Genomic DNA, 17143 nt, shown 5'->3' with positions numbered 1-17143 from the left:
TCTCATTTGTGCTGTGTCATGATGAAAATGGCCAGTAATATTTTACTTTAAAACTTAATGAACAGACCAAGAATTACAATTAGTATAACGAATCAAATAAAGAAAAAAACTGCACTTTCAATGGCAATGTTCAATTTAACATCTATAAATGGCTTTTTTTGTAATTAACTCCTTTTTTGTTTTTTGTTTTTTTAGAAAGTTACATGGAACTATTTTTTCTTAGCTCTGGTTTAGGCAGAAAAATATTTAATAAAGATAACTTTTTTTGTTAATTGAAAAACGTTTTTACTTTTTCTCTAATTTAGTTAACCCATTTTATAACAGCAATAAGGCACTTCAGTGTGTGTGACATACTTTAATAACACCACGTCCTGGGCGGCTGAAGCCACTCAACGCACTTGCAATGCACCTGGAGCATGGTGATATTAGAGTACATCACACACCCTGTCGTGCCTTATTACTTACTTGTACTGCAAGTTAGGGCAATTTAAAATACATACATTCCATGCTTAGTTATTCTTGAGGTAGGCGTACGTTGTCAAGGAGGTTATGAGTAATTACTTGTCCTGAGTGTTTTAAAAAAAAAAAAAAAATTGTATTGATTATACGCATACGTTGTTGTTGCCTTTTAGTTATCGATAATAATAATAATACAAAACGTGTATGTTACAATAACTGCATTTGCATGGTGGTAGACGTTGGCTCACAAGTGATGTATCTTTATAGGTTTGCCTACTGTTTTGTAGTTTGTGTTATTTTTCTACATTTTCAAAATAAAGCGCTCATAATGAAAGTGAAAATATACAATAGGCATTCATGTTCATAGCCTAAATCTTAGAAAAATGCATCATATGAAATTAATAGCCACACCTGGAAGTTTTTGAGTTAAAAAGGTTGTTGATTCTCTTCCGATGAAGCTGCAAAACAAGTGAAAGGGATGCAGCGGACACCGGAACCCTCATCCAATAATAACAGATCCAAACCCCCCTGGAGTCAAGTCAAATATCTGGAAGCTGCTTTACAGTAAATTAGATGTTTCATGAGAAAGTTTTTTTTTTTTTTTATGAAGCAATGAAACTGAGTAGAACTGTGTGACATGCAGAAGTTTTTAATGTAATTATACTTATTTACAGAAGCTTGTTTGTATGCTACAGTACTGTAGAAGTTCTATCTAGTATGCTTATTCATCCTAGATAGAACTATTCAAAAACTTTTGTTTCTACTTTGCAAACAGACTTGGTTGTTCAGTCTTACTGTGTTATAGCTAAAGTGGCAAAAAAAAAGTTAATGTTCAGGATAACAAGTATCAATATCAAAAGAAAAAGACTATTAATAATCACACAACACTTAAGTTTCATAATAAGCTTATCTGCAGCATCCCACATAAATTCACTTAAGCAGGAAAGAAAGAAAAAATAAGTACAGATGTCAATATTGATGTCAAGACTGATTTATTGTGGTAAATTACCATGTTAAAAAAGAGAAAGTAATGAGATACCAACATATAGCTGCCCATAGAAAAACAGATTTTAGAAATTATAACTAGTACTGTGTGCAGTGTTTTTACTTACTGTAATATAGCTTCCTGCAATAATGAATTACATTTTCTTTTCCACATGAAGTTGCAGGAGGTCCTATTAATATGTTTCTTTGATTTACTCCCTGCAAATCATATTTATACCAAATAAATAACATATATTTAATGACTATTCACTAAAATACAGGTCCGTCCCTTCGTTTTCAAACACCTGCTACCTATTTTGGCACATGAGATAATGAAAGCTGTTTTTACAAATGGATACTATGATAAAAAAAAAATAAACAAAAGTCATAAATGATTTGACATCAATCTCTCCTTCTCTTACTAGAGTATCTGAGGGATCCATGTTTGAATAAATCATAACAAATTATGTTCACAGATTTTGATAAATAACTTCAGACATTTTAACAACTTAAACAATCTACTCATTCTATCCCTGTAATTAAACATCCACTGTACTTTCTATGTTGCTTTAACTATAGTGGGTTGTTATTTTTTGGTTTGTATTTCTCAAACAGATTCGGTCATTCACTCTTACTGTGCTAGAGCTACAGTGGCAAAAACACCATACCAGTAGCTTTCTATTTGTGTTAAACTGTCTCTAAACCAAAGTTGTTTCTGGGTTGTCTAGAAACATTCTTAGCACCTGTATTGGCTAGTGATACAGAAACTTAACAAGTAAATATCCACTAAATACTGTTTTTTTTTTTTTTTTTTTTTTTTTTTCCCTTTTTATGTCAAAAATGTAGCTCAGAACTGTCAATGTAAGAAACAACCGTTCTACTCAAGCTTTGCTCTCATGGTTTACAATGTCCCCAGATGGATGGAATTATAAAGAGCAATGCCAAGCCACCAATGTGTACTTATGTTTACCACAGGGGTATGACTAGTCAAAGAGGAGGACATTGTGACCCTCCTAATGGGAACTGGCTGTAATCTAGACACAAGAAAGTTCCATTCAAGGCAGACAACACCAATGTAAGTTTTCTTCAATTAAAAAGAAAATGGGCCAAATTCAATATCCTGTTCCAACAAAAAAAAAAAAAGTAATCTTTTAACTAGTTCTACTTCTGAAACAGGGTGGTTTGAACAGTAAATAGAACATTTGTATCATAGGGAATTTTTTCAAATCACCTCACTTAAAAAATTTAGCTTTTTATTGTTAATAAGCATTACAGTACAGTATTAATGGTCTAAGGAGAAACAGCAATAGTGAATAAAGGAGAAAAAAGGTATGAAATATATGTAGATGGCAAGAATCTCTTTAATATATAGCATTACCAGTTTGTTCTCCCATTTGAAAAAAAAAATCTGATACAAAAGCTGCACAGCAGTAAACACTTAGAGTGTGTACCCCATAAAATAATTTCACTGTAATTTCCTTCCTCCAATTCCACTGTCACAGATGACTAGTCTGGAAGAAAGTGTAATAAAAGGCAGTCAACACAAAACTCTATATGCCTGACCTGCAATAAGTGTATTTGTATTGTATTAACTTTAATGAACATATAGTAAAACCATGTGTTTACTAATTACACCAAAAGGGGGAATAAACAGGGAGGGAGTACTGTATATTTACCTAAAAATGCGGTGAAGGAATAGAAGACAGGGTAACAACTTGATCATGATTTAATTTCAGGCACTTTATGATTTGTTAAACACGCTCCTAACAAAAGACAACAGATGGCAAGCTTGAACTGTTATTCAGAGATCTACTGTGTATGTATTTCAAAATAATTCAAGATACTATCTTTACATACAGATGTCTGTGGATCCTTTCACCCCAGTTCAACCACAATAGAAAATTTCCTGTTTTTTTGTGATAAATATCTAAGACAGAATTTGTTTTGTGTCCTGAAGTAGTTCATTTTAGTAACAATACTCAACATTTCCTGACTAGCGTCTTCTAATATGCTTGACCAAAGGATGTTTATGAGACACATTAATGAAAGCCCTCCTCTAAGAATGTTAAAGCTGGTCCTTTATGCTGACCAAAGAGACACGCTGATCCAAAAATATTAAAAGCGGTAAATGTCCTGAATTTCAACCCATCACACCACAGCCTCTCAAATTGGCTTCTGCGAGACTACTTATAGTGGTCTGCAGCTTAGCCTCTCCCTCTTAGCACTGCAGCCAGGGTTATTCTTTAAGCCACATAAGTTGTTGACATTTTTTTTGTTCAAGTAAGAACCCTAACCAAAAAGATTATTTCAGCCCCTAGGTAGATCTTAAATGCACTACCTTGAACATTATTATAATTGACCTTGTGCCTTTTGTTCTTTTTAAAACCTTGCTGCTGCTTTGTAAATAGTCGTTTCAGTGTTGTAGCACAGATTCACTCAAACAGTCTTTTAGGAACCAGGAACCAGCAGTTTAAAACTTTAATTATAACACTGTATTTAAAAAAAAAACCTACATATTCTGAATAAGTAAGCAGAGGTCTTTAGCACTATGTTTTATACTATAAACCTTTAAGGCGGGACACTATGTAAATATAAAATTCAGACTGCAAGTCTCTTCAGGAATAGGAGCCCTAGAAATGTCTGTGGGCAGATGTTTACAAAGCTTTGCAAGATAACTGACACATTGTCTCTCAGTATGCCTCCAGGCCCGGAAGTGCAGGTTTGGATCAGTTTCTGGACTCGTGCTTACCAATGCAACCTCTCCAAGGTTAAGCTGTGCCCTTCCCAATGTCTGCCAAGCCTCCCACCAGCGGGGGTTCAGTCGCACTGCCATCTCTGCAGCCTGGACTGCTGGGAATACTTCCTGCAGGAGTGTCAGCACCTAGAAGGATGGATGGAACAGCAAGCCTGAGGTAACACAAACAGACATCAACAGCCACACACAGCTTTTCAGAGCACTGATTATAATTCTGATGAGGCAATGGCAAAATAAATATGTTGGTTTGCTCTAACCTGTCCAACCCTTTTTTTTCTGTTTAGGTTTAATTAAAACGTTTGGGCCTCTTGTTCCACACTTTTTGTACTGACATTTACCCAAATGTACACTGGGTAATGTATGATAAAGAGGATCGGCTCAGATGGGTTTCAAGTTACAGCTGACAACGATTTGCTTACAATCATTTAATCCAAATGACAGTTACTCCTATTAATGTTTCATTTATCTCCTGTAATGTTAACAAAAGAGCGTCTGGCATGCCTCCTGCACAAAAATGTCTTACCAGGGTTGGGTAATAGCTTTATTCCTACCCTTTTAAGGTTTCTCCAAATTATACACTCTTAATAATGGAATCCCTTTATTCATGGCAGTGGCTTAAAGCATTCAAGTTCTGTACATTAATGGAAAGCATCAACGGCATTGGCCAGTGAGTGTTACAGCGAGCAAAGGAAGAACAAAAGTGACTTGAGTCTGTGAACTGCCTCATGTTTTATACATATTCAAGAAGACACTATCGAAATGGCTTAATGTTAAATGCAAATAAAAGTAAAGCACTGAGGTGCTCTTGATTGAGTTGCCTGGGTGATATATTGTACAGTACTCATTTTTGTTACCTCACCCCAGGATCTTCCTCTGACTTCCTTTCATGCTCTTACCACTTTACATGGTTGACTACTACCACTTCTTTTCCCCTGACACTTCTTACAACACAAAACTCTATATACCTGACCTGCAATAAGTGTGTTTGTACTGTATTAACTTTAATGCACATATAGTAAAACCATGTGTTTACTAATTACACCAAAAGGGGCAATAAACAGGGAGGGAATACTGTATATTTACCTAAAAATGCGGTGAAGGAATAGAAGACAGGGTTACAACTTGATCACGATTTAATTTCATGCATTTTATGATTTGTTAAACACAAACTCCTAACAAAAGACAACAGATGGCAAGCTTGAACTGTTATTCAGAGATCTACTGTGTATGTATTTCAAAATAATTCAAGATACTATCTTTACATACAGATGTCTGTGGATCCTTTCACCCCAGTTCAACCACAATAGAAAATTTCCTGTTTTTTTGTGATAAATATCTAAGACAGAATTTGTTTTGTGTCCTGAAGTAGTTCATTTTAGTAACAATACTCAACATTTCCTGACTAGCGTCTTCTAATATGCTTGACCAAAGGATGTTTATGAGACACATTAATGAAAGCCCTCCTCTAAGAATGTTAAAGCTGGTCCTTTATGCTGACCAAAGATATTAAAAGCGGTAAATGTCCTGAATTTCAACCCATCACACCACAGCCTCTCAAATTGGCTTCTGCGAGACTACTTATAGTGGTCTGTGGCTTAGCCTCTCCCTCTTAGCACTGCAGCCAGGGTTATTCTTTAAGCCACATAAGTTGTTGACATTTTTTTTGTTCAAGTAAGAACCCTAACCAAAAAAGATTATTTCAGCCCCTAGGTAGATAATAAATGCAAAGTGTAGTGTTACACAGTAGTAGTGTAACCTCAATGCTGCAATCTTTCATAGCCAGCAGACCAGTGAAAACGGTACTGGACCCAATTTGGTTAAGGTGAGATTCTTCACCTTTAAGCTTACAGTTTTAATACCTTTCCAGGCCTTAGCAAGGGTGTAACCAAAAGTGTCAATCAGTCATTGCATGCAGAACAACACTACATCAACTGGCCATACAAAATGTGTGTTTGTCATAAGGAAGTTAAACACCTTCTAAAACTAATCCACTTAAACTATCCATTGAATCAACTGTGGAACTATATATATATCATATATGAGCAATGAAAATGCCAGTTTTCTTTTGAAGTACATTTCTCTCTATAATAAGATATGTAAATGCCACTGTGCCCTTTCTAATACTTTCATTGTGTATCTGTCATGCTCTTTTGTGGTACAACCAAACATTTTGAACTGAATTAAAAATTAAAACATAATGGTCTGTTCTTTCTGGGTTTAAGTGGTTGTTTTCTGTGAATGGAATATTGTCACCTATCAGTTGATATAAAATGTTAGTGTTTTATAGTAATATTGTTTTTTCAAAGTCAGTAACAGGTCTTTAATGCTTGCCTACAGCTCTTTCTGTAGCACTGTACTTAAAATTTGACAAGACAGCCTGGTTTGACATTGGTTCCATGAAGTTATCCATGCAGGACATCTCAACTAATTTTCCCATAGAACCGATGTTAAGCCAGTGTCTTGTCTGCAAGTTTACAATACAATTATACAGAAATAAGGTCATAATATGGTTATTTTCTATCAAGGTGCAAGTTGTCAGCTATCAAATGATTTAAAAATATAGATTATAGATTGTATTGCCATAATGCCAGTACTTCATCCATAACTTTAAACATGTGATCATATCATAGAAAAATATCTTAGTCCAGCAGACTAATGTTTATTGTTCTGCCATATAGTATGGAACATTTTGTGTACTGGACTAAAACAGTGCCTGTCCTGACAGGAGTTTAATCTAAAGTGCTAATACTTCATAGTGTCTATTAAATAGAGGTATATCAAGCAGAAAGTACACTATCTGGGTTACTGGGGTGTAGCTGTTCGGAAGAGTGTTATCACAGAGGAAGTAGCTTAACCACTAAGCCTCCAATAATTTGTGCCATTAGACCCTGTTATTTTTATAAAAATTAGAAACCTTTGGTCCTCATCTGTAGCTAAGGCCTCTTGGACCTACCTGAATTTGTCCAGGTCATCTTACTTGGACACACTGGTCATAGCAACCCAAAAAGCGCTCCAGACTGCAATTCCAAGTTAGTGTTCAGATCACGGCGTGCTAATATATAATCTATGGCAGGTGCATTAAAAAAGGTGCAAATGCTACTGAAAATCTACACAAAATATAGCATATAACTTGCAATGTGTTCACTACAATCTGAATACTGCTTGTTGTGAATAAATAATTTACAATTACTTCCCATTAACATGATTTTCAGAAGGGAAAAAATTGTTTATAAACCCCCAATAAAGATAGCTAAATTATGTTGTGTGTATATTAAAACTGGATCAGAAGTGGTAACCAACAAAAGGTAATGTGTATATTTAAATATCCCACTGTCAGTAGTCTAAACTAATTCTTAATTATCACCTTTTTAAACCATGCTGGTATGAGTGTCAATATCTAACTGGTATCAACCTAGACCCATACAAGCAGTTTGCTTATTTAAAGAATGTCTAGTAAGCCAGTAGATATATGTGTTTATGTGTGTGTTGAAAGAGTATTTTTTTTTGTACCAAGGATAGATCATAAATATTGTTTCAATTCAATACTCAATTTTAAAAGTACAGATTCCTGAAGCAATATTTTAAGTCTTGAATGGTATATTCACTCCCCTACAGCTAAGCAAAAGATAAGGACACACAAGCGAATATGAGAAATAACTTTATATTATAAAGATTGTACTAATTTCACTGACTGTTCATAGGGTGATGACATAATAAGCATTATAAAAGAACACATTTGTTTTTACCAAGTGGCAACCTTTATGCTGCATAGAAAACTGATAAATACCCTTCCTATAACATGAATGCACAGCTTACCCATAGGTGTTCTATTACTGTACCTGTGATTTCATCTCATACAGAGTAGCATCCTCTGGGGTTAACTGGATAGCATCATCCCACCTTCCGATTGCTTCCCAGTGTCTAAAAGTAGGCAAGAGCAAATGTTATTTTAATTTGGTTCATTGCTATTAGCAGCTACAATAAAATAGACTAAGGGCCTCATGCACTCCACAGCTGTAACGTGTTTACCACGCAGTAAGCCTCTTTAGGTGTGCTTTGTACAGCTGCTGTATTCACAAAGCAGTGTGGTAAACAATGCATGAAAAAAGTACTGTGTCTAGTCATTTGAATATATTAATGATGGACACTCCGCGAGGGAGGTATTTAATATGCAAGCCTTTATTCACTAAAGAGTATTAACATTTTTTGTGTTAAAAATACTACGTTTGAAAACCAGGCAGTGTACACTTTCACAACATTCAGTAAATAGGGCAGACCACTGGTGATACTGTATCGCAGAAGCAGGGACCATAGAAACATCCTACCTGCAAGTCCATCCAATCTTACTTTAGCAATCGCTCTAATATAAGTTTAAGAAAGTTGACATTATCCTATAGAACAAGATTTCCCATGCTGTAAGCCGACTGGATTTAGTTACTTAATTATTTTGCATGTAACGTTAATTAAAAAAAAAATGTTGCCTGCCAAAAGCAGACAACTGACACTTCGAAACACAGTTTCGGGATACATGTCATGATACTGTTGTTTTAAATTCAATTTGGATTTGCAAATAATCAAGAAGAAAGTATTACTTCATGTAACAGTATGAATTTAATCTCTACTGTTTGGAGGGGTTGAGATGAACCTCCTGGTTTTAACAAAGAGTGTGAATGTATCAGTGTACAGGAGAGCGAGAGGGTCGCATCAAGGAGGAGGTGATACCTAGATAAAGACAAGAACATAATTGCCTTTATATGCCTTAAAGTTGCTCTTATTTGAAATTGATCTGTATTTTATGATTTTATTTGAATATGCTCTTAATCGCTATATAATTTACTATATTTTGTAAATATTTTGTAATATTTAGCAACAACTACAGTTGTCGCTTTGGATAAGGGGCGTCTGCTCAGAAAATAAACAAATAGTTTTTTGAATAATGTAAAGTCTACTGGTTGATTGTTCATTTTTAGTTACTCAAAACAAACAAGGAAAAACTAAATGATTCCTTGTTTGTTTTCCCTGGAATATATTCAAAAGCCGAAAAACTAAAAAAGAATCAGTTCTTTTTAAAAAAAAACAAAAATACAAACAGCGTTCCATTTCATAACTCGTACAGCATTCCGTAGGCTATTTGTTTTTCCCATGTACATCGTACAAAGCAGGTTATGATGACTGCACTTATTATAAGCTACTATAATAAACTGTGTGTAAAAACCTCTTGCAGAATTCTGCATGCAGAATACACTGCGCAGTGACAGCTTGCAAATGAATAATTTAGCTCGCCTTATCAGTGTATATTATTAGATTAGTGAATACAGTGGTAGTGCTTTCCTTTTTGCACGCATTAGGGCTTCCCTTGCCACGCAATATTTCAGGTCACTTACTGCCGTTCAGTGCATGAGGCCCTAAATGCCTTCATGAGATAATAACATTTTTTTTTTATTAACTAAATGTTGCAACTTGCTGGGACTGACACATAATAGCTCATTATAACATAAAAGTGTCCGGTTCCCAAGATAACCTTAAAATAAATCACCATGATGACGTACAATATGGAATAAAACAATCACCCATTATCTGTGCTGTGGGACAGACAGTCACATGCTATAGCTTTCAATAGCCAGAGAGATCAGAGCCCATTAAAAGTGTTACAAAGTGAGGATTCGAAGGAATAGCCATACTGAGTTTTATCCCAATTGTATGAAAGGTTCTGCCTAAGATACAGCTCAAAAAGTAGGACATACAGACATGTTCCTATCACTGCGTAAATTAAACTTCCATGTACAATTGTACCAGTATACTTGGCCTGCTCTACTGCCTTGGAGAAATTCTGAAAACAACTGAATATTAAAAAGTTTAAGAAAGAAAGATATTGTTCTAACCATCAAATAATACATTCTCAGGAACAACTGGGAACAAGAGGGATTTCCAGGTAAATAAAAACAACCAAAACACCTTTCAATTCACTTTTAAAAAATGTGCTATAATCAGCAGAGCTTATCTGTAAAAGAACCCAGTACTCTGATTTTTTTTCCAATTTGCTCTCATACCTTTGGATAATGTTAAACAAGCCTTTGAGTTACTCCCACGTACTGTACACAGCACTTACATCTGGCAGCACCCATTTTATCAAAAATAAGAAAAATGCATTGCTTCCTAAAAGTATCTTCAAGAAGAATACCCACGGAAATGTTTCCATTTACCTAATTAAGCCATTCAAATAACGCAGCCAGTGCTGTAAGTGAATACCACTCACAAATGTACTAATATCATGGTATCCAGGCAGAAATTTTAAATTTGGGCAGTATTGCTATTCCCATCACAGCAAATGCTAATACATTCAAGATTAAACATTTTAAGACAAGATTATTTATTAATACTTTGTACTGAGGATACACAAACTAGCGATGGAAATAAGACTCCAATTGCAGAGCAGGTTGATCTATTCCTGTTTTTACTATGGGTTTAGTAAGACACACCTGAGCTTGTTAAATATATACTGTAGCTAATCAAGCTAGTAGTAAAACATGAAGGAAAAACAAAAAAAAAAAAAAAAAACATGTATGAGTGACTTTGTTGGCATATATACCAGCTATGCATGTAAGTTCAGGAAGGATTTAAGAAGAACAATGAAAAATACTGGAAAAATATAAATACAATACTACATAAACCCACATTTTTCAAATAAATAGCTTATGAAGCAATCCACAGTTAATGTCTAGAATTTACTGTGTCCAGTACAGACAAGTCTAATAAGAATTTACAGCTTAATAGCATCTCTTACAATGTTGCCACTGTTTAAATATATTTGCTAGTCTTTTCAAAGTTGTTCCATATATCATATACTGTAGTTGCAGTATATAAAATGACAACAGTCTTATTTAAGTAATAAGCTGTGTATTATTTTGAAACATATGAAAAGTATAATCTCTGCCATGTCTCATTTGGGGTTCCAAATCCTGTTTTTTTCTTTGATAACACAAAATGGTACAGTTTAGATATACTACACAAAAGGGTCCCACTGATAGCATAGTACCAACAAAGATGACATGTAAACGCAAATATAATGCAACTTACGTAATTCAGTAATTGCCTTGTAAACAGCTATACTATAGTATAAATGCATAATGAAGCCCAAAATTATCTTATTGCAAATATAAACTGTACTGTTTAATGTTGTCAACAAGTAATACTCTTTTTATTCCTCTATAAGGTCTAAACAATTACCATTCACATAATTCCATTTCCAGATATAGTTATGTTTACAATTAGAGATTCATTAATATTTATTTTACTTCATAAATGCAATCTATGGGTTTCAGCTGACGCCCCTCCCAGTCCATTCAGAAAGTTAGCATTACGACATAGTTAACAACTTCCTGCTATTCACCAACTAAACACAGATAAATGATTCTAAGAATATACAGTAGCAGCAACATAACGAGTATTACAGTTATATCGCTTGTGATTGTAAAATAAATCCATTTTACAGTATTTAGTGTCAGGATTACAAAAATGACCAAAACTAGAAATGAGAACAAAAACAAAGCACCCATGGTAGCTTCATCTAAGGCAGTGGTTCTTAACCCTGGTCCTAAGGGAACACTGCCCTGTTGGTTTTTGTTCCAACCAAGCACTCAATTACACAAATGAACCCTTAATTGAACTAATAATTTGCTGAATCTGAGCTTTTTAATTATTTTAAACAGATGGAGATTTCACTTTAGGTATAAAATAGAATAATGAACATAAATTATTAAACTTTTTATAAGCTACTCTATTTAAAAAGGTCATATTCTGCAAATTATTAGTTCAATTAAGGGTTAAATTATGTAATTGAGTGCTTGGTTGGAACAAAAACCAGCAGGGCAGTGTTCCCCCAGGACCAGGGTTGAGAACCACTGATCTAAGGGGTGTCATATCAGACAATGGTTTGGGAAGATGTAAAATGGAAATGCGAAAAAAAGATTGCATCATTGCCATATCCAGAGGTTAAAAACAATGTGGCACTGAAACTGTTAATGTTCACGGGACACCACCTGTAATGGAGAGAATCTTAGAACACAACTGTGTATAAACTATACACATCCTATGACAAAGCATGTGAGCAGTATCACCATAGTTTGAAACAATACAGCAGTTAAAGGGTTAATTTTTACTGGACCAAACTGGTAATGTAACTTAACTAAGAAATACAAGAATACAGCTATGCATCAAACATCTAGACAATAACTCAAAGTTTCCTGTTTTTATGAAGTGCAACTTCAAAAGGCACATGACCTATGGCAGGTATATTAGGTCATATTTTGCCCACAGAAATTCCACAACACTGAAAATATGAAGTTGCCATCTTAAATGTTTTAAAGTAGTAGTAGTAGTCGTAGTAGGGGCAGCGTCACCAAGTTGACAAACTCATATAAGCTTTCTTACGGGGATGCTCATAATGAGATATTGGATAACAATTACATTTTGATATTCAAAACGTCTGTTTAAACATTCGTTTTTGTTTTTGCCTTGGGCAAACAAGCAGTCTTTAATCCAGTGTAAGCAATTGAAAAACAAGCCATTTTACAGAGAGAACACACATTCTACAACCTGTTACAACAACTGCTCATGCCTGAGGTGAGCTGGGTAAAGCCCATGCTATACTGTCTGCTCCTAAGTGAAAAATATTTCTATTTGGGAAAGTTTAAGATGTGAGGTTTGAATAATAATATATATATATATATATATATATATATATATATATATATATATATATATATATACACACACACACACACACACACACACACACACATTCAGTTAGGACAATGTCTTAATGTACAGAAGTGCTCTGTGTTTTGTGCAGTGACTCTCTGTACCCTAGCTGCCTGGGATCTGATAGTGACAGGGAACTCAACAGGTTTCAGAGATATGGGGAAGATTCCATAGTGTTGAAATGTATGTGGGCGAGTTTGAAAGTGGAGGGGTGTGACAGAGAGCGAATGAAACCTATACAACAATCTCCCTCCCGACCAGTGAGGGTGCTGTATAACAGAAACATTGTGCCCTGGAATGGATGGTTTGGCAGTTCACTCCAGGGTCAGTTGGAAGTCGGCCATCCAGAAAGGGGGCGGAGTCACAATACCAGAAGTCATCGTCTTAATGCGGTAGTGTGAGTCATGGATTGGAGGATAAGTGATTGCACTTGCTACCGAAGGGGGTGTGACTGAGGGTATATCAGGGGATGAGGCAAAGCAATCTGGTCCTTTGTTATGGTTACGAAAGGACCAGTGAAGGAGTACTGTTTTATAAAGAAACTGTGAGGTTTTGTGTGTTTTGTTTCTCTATTAAACTGTTACGTTTGTCATTATAGAAGGCTAAACTCAGGGAGCTGTAGTTAAACAGCCAACAATTAAACCCGGACTACAATTCACCATTGTGCACCTATAAACCTGTAAATCACCACCTTTACAGAGAGAACACACTCTGGACTTGTGATCGTGTTGTGTTTGTGTGTATAATGTTTAATGTTTTATTATTTCAGGACTGAACCCTGTGGTTTAATTGAGTTATACGCATTGGTATATCAATACTACAGAAATGACTTAAACCACTGCAGTGCAATAATTTCCAAACCAACATTCCTGGTAACTAGTTGGTAGTGATCACTGCTGCAGCATCAAAGCAGCTGATGATTCAGGCAGCACCAAGAGAAACCATTTTAATAAGCCGTAACAGCCAGTCTTTCCAGTACAACGTCCAGGCTTTTAACAAGGTTAATAAACCAGATACTAAGTGGTTATTTTTTAAATGAGTGCTGGGTTTGGAAACTGCAGTCTCCAATGTTTTGTTGAAGAAATAGGGACAAGCACAACAATCACTGCTGTGCCGGGGCTGCAAATGCCTACTTACTCTAGGGTTAAAACTCACAATCAGCACTGCCTGGGTACAGTTAGATCAGTGACAAGGTACCCTAGGCCTCATTCACTGTGGTAAATGACACACACACACAGATATAAGGACGCTCAAAAGAAAAGGTAAGTACGGTTCTGAGTTTGTCAAAATGACAGTAACCAAGGAGAATAGAGTGAGGAATTTAAAGTTTACACACCAGGAGCTAAATGTAGAAGTGGCAGGGAATTATGAAAGGCTTTTTGGTGCTTAATCAGCAAGACATTAACTTAAATGAAACATTAAAAATAAAATAAATGCGCTCCTTAGGAGGAGGGCGGGGGTCTTGTCCCAAATTATAGTATCCCGCGAGACGGTCAAAGCAGAATAAGTCATTGTTAATGGAACAGTTATGTTTAACTCTGCAAATCAAATAAATATTTTTGTTCAGCTTGATCTCCCTCTAATGTATTTTGTAATATTAATCAAAAGTCAGCAAAGTACTCACTCAGTCAATTAAAATTCACTATTTACATTTCAAAAGGTGTTTGGCAAAATGTAACTGTGGAAGGGTTGTGGGTAATTCACTGACCAGGAGACAGACAGGTGCACTTGAAAACACCACACAGGTGCCTAGTTTTATTTTTAAGGGTGCCCTATTTCTTTTTAGCCCGCAGATGGCACTGTGGGTCAGTGGTCTGATTTACCAACGATGGTAAACAGAACCACGGGCATACCAAGCGAGGGTACACAATACCGGCGCCCTTGCAGGTGCTTCGAAACAATAATTCAAAATAGAAGGCACAAAGAAACAGGGAAAATAAAACAGTAGCAAAACTATAAAGAAAAGGTACTGCACTCTGCAGCAATATCCCGGTCGCCGCTGCCCGTGTGACCCGGATCACTGTCCTACACTGCCGGCTAACTAGCCTGCTCAGCTATACTTTTAAGGGGTCTGCCCAAGGGTTCCCCGCCCTCACTGTCTCGCTCTGAACCTCCGTTCCGTTCTCTCCGACTGGTTCTCTGTCATGGACCAGCGCTTTCGCACTCTTGGCGCATTTAAAAGGGCAGACCTGAGGAAACAGCAGAGCATTTTTTTATAGGGCTAGCAATCTCCCAAGACTCGCCTCTCAGCCATTCAGAGAGGGGGAAAGTCCACACACCCACTTTCCCACCTCCCCGTGTCATTGCCATGACTCACAGGCAGTTGTTGGACGACTGCCGCCCTCTTCCTGCAGTACTGTGAACACACCAGCAGAGTCAGCACAGATCTCCCCCTGCTACAGTAACTTTTTTAACATTAGATGCCGTTTGATTGCTTGTATTTATGACTGCACCTCAACTCACACTCTGTGTACATTCATTTATTAGACATTTACAGTTTCTTTTGTATATTTCAAAGTTATTTTAAGCATAACCCACTTAAGTATCACAAGTACATGGTGACTGTATACATATATTAACATAGCTGAAAGTGTTGCATATACACCTGCGTCGTAACCTGCATATGAAGTGGTTCTCAAAAGTATTCACCACCCTTGGACTTTTCCACATTTTATTGTGTTACAATATGGAATCAAAATGGATTTAATTAGAAGTTTGTTCCACTGAGCAACACACAAAAGTCCATAATGTCAAAGTGAAAGATAAAATCTACAAATTGTTCTAAATTAATTACAAAATTAAAGCAGAAAATAATTGATTGCATAAGCATTCACCCTTTTGCTATGACACACCTAAATAAGATCTGGTGCAACCAACTGTCTTTAGAAGTCACATAATTAGTTGAATGGAGTCCAAATGTGTACAATTAAGGTGTTTCACATGATTTCAGGTTAAATACACCCGTCACTGGGAGGTCCCACGGTTGGTTCGTACATTTCCTAACAAAAACTACATCATGAAAACAAAGGAACATTAAAAGCAAATCCGGAATAAGGTTCTTCAAAAGCACCAATCAGGGGTAGGTGCACAGTGAAGTCCATTATTATGAAATGGAGAGAATATGGCACAACTGAGAATCTGTCTAGAACAGGCCGTCCTTAAAAACTGAGTATCCGGGCGAGAAGGGCACTAGTCAGGGAGGCCACCAAGAGGCCTATGGCACTCTAAAGGAGTTACAGTCTTCCACGGCTGAGCTGGGAGACATTGTGCATACAGCAACAATAGCCCGGGTGCTTCACAAAACTGGCCTTTATGGGAGAGTGGCAAAAAGAAAGCCATTGTTGAAAAAAACTCAAATCAAATCTTGGCTAGAGTTTGCCAGAAGGCATGAGGGAGACTCTGAGACGAAGTGGAAGAAGATTCTATGGTCTAATGAGACCAAAATAGAGCTTTTTGGCCTCAACGAAAGCGCTATGTTTGGCGCAAGCCTAACACCGCACATCATCCTGAGAACACCATCCCTAACGTGAAATATGGTGGTGGCAGCATCATGCTATCGGGATGCTTCTCTGCATCAGGGCCTGGAACGCTCATGGAAAAATGGATGCAGCAAAGTACAGAGAAATCCTGGAGGAAACCCTGCTGAAGTCTGCAAGAGATCTGGGACCTGGGAGAAGATTAATCGTCCAGCAGGACAATGGCCCCAAACATACAGCCAAAGCCACACTGGAATGGCTTAAAAACAAAAAGGTCAACATCCTGGAGTAGCCTAGTCAAAGCCCGGACCTCAATCTAATTGAGAATATGTGGAAAAGAGTTGAAAATTGCTGTTCGCCAAAGGTCCCCACCCAACTTGACGAAGCTTGAGCAATTCTGCAAAGAAAAATGGGCAAAAATTGCAGTGTCCAGTTGTGCAAAGCTGGTAGACACTTATCCAAATAGACTCAAGGCTGTAATTGTTGCCAAAGGTGCCTCTACCAAATATTGACTCAAGGGGGTGAATACTTATGCAATCAATTATTTCCTGTTTTATATTTGTAATTAATTTAGCAGATTTTATTTTCCACTTTGACATTATGGACTTTTGATCAGTGGCACTAACTCCTAATTAAATCCATTTTGATTCCATGTTGTAACACAATAAAATGTGAAAAAGTCCAAGGCGGGGGTGAATAATTTTGAGAG

General features: G+C 36.4%; 1 protein-coding gene across 2 annotated transcripts in view; it reads right to left on the bottom strand.

The window, feature by feature from the left end:
* The window catches only part of ttc33 (tetratricopeptide repeat domain 33), a 44268-nt gene that overhangs the window by 9619 nt on the left and 17506 nt on the right, over nt 1-17143 (bottom strand). For both annotated transcript variants that reach the window (XM_041227338.1, XM_041227348.1), the window contains exons 3-4: nt 8038-8119; nt 4193-4324 (exon numbers count right to left, since the gene is read on the bottom strand). In XM_041227338.1, coding sequence (XP_041083272.1) covers nt 4193-4324; nt 8038-8119 — 214 coding nt within the window. The remainder of the gene's footprint in view (nt 1-4192; nt 4325-8037; nt 8120-17143) is intronic.

Source organism: Polyodon spathula, chromosome 2, assembly GCF_017654505.1.
Source record: "Polyodon spathula isolate WHYD16114869_AA chromosome 2, ASM1765450v1, whole genome shotgun sequence".
NCBI classification, from domain to species: domain Eukaryota; kingdom Metazoa; phylum Chordata; class Actinopteri; order Acipenseriformes; family Polyodontidae; genus Polyodon; species Polyodon spathula.
Note: the sequence above shows the minus strand (reverse complement) of the source record. Positions and strands in the feature narration are given on the sequence as shown.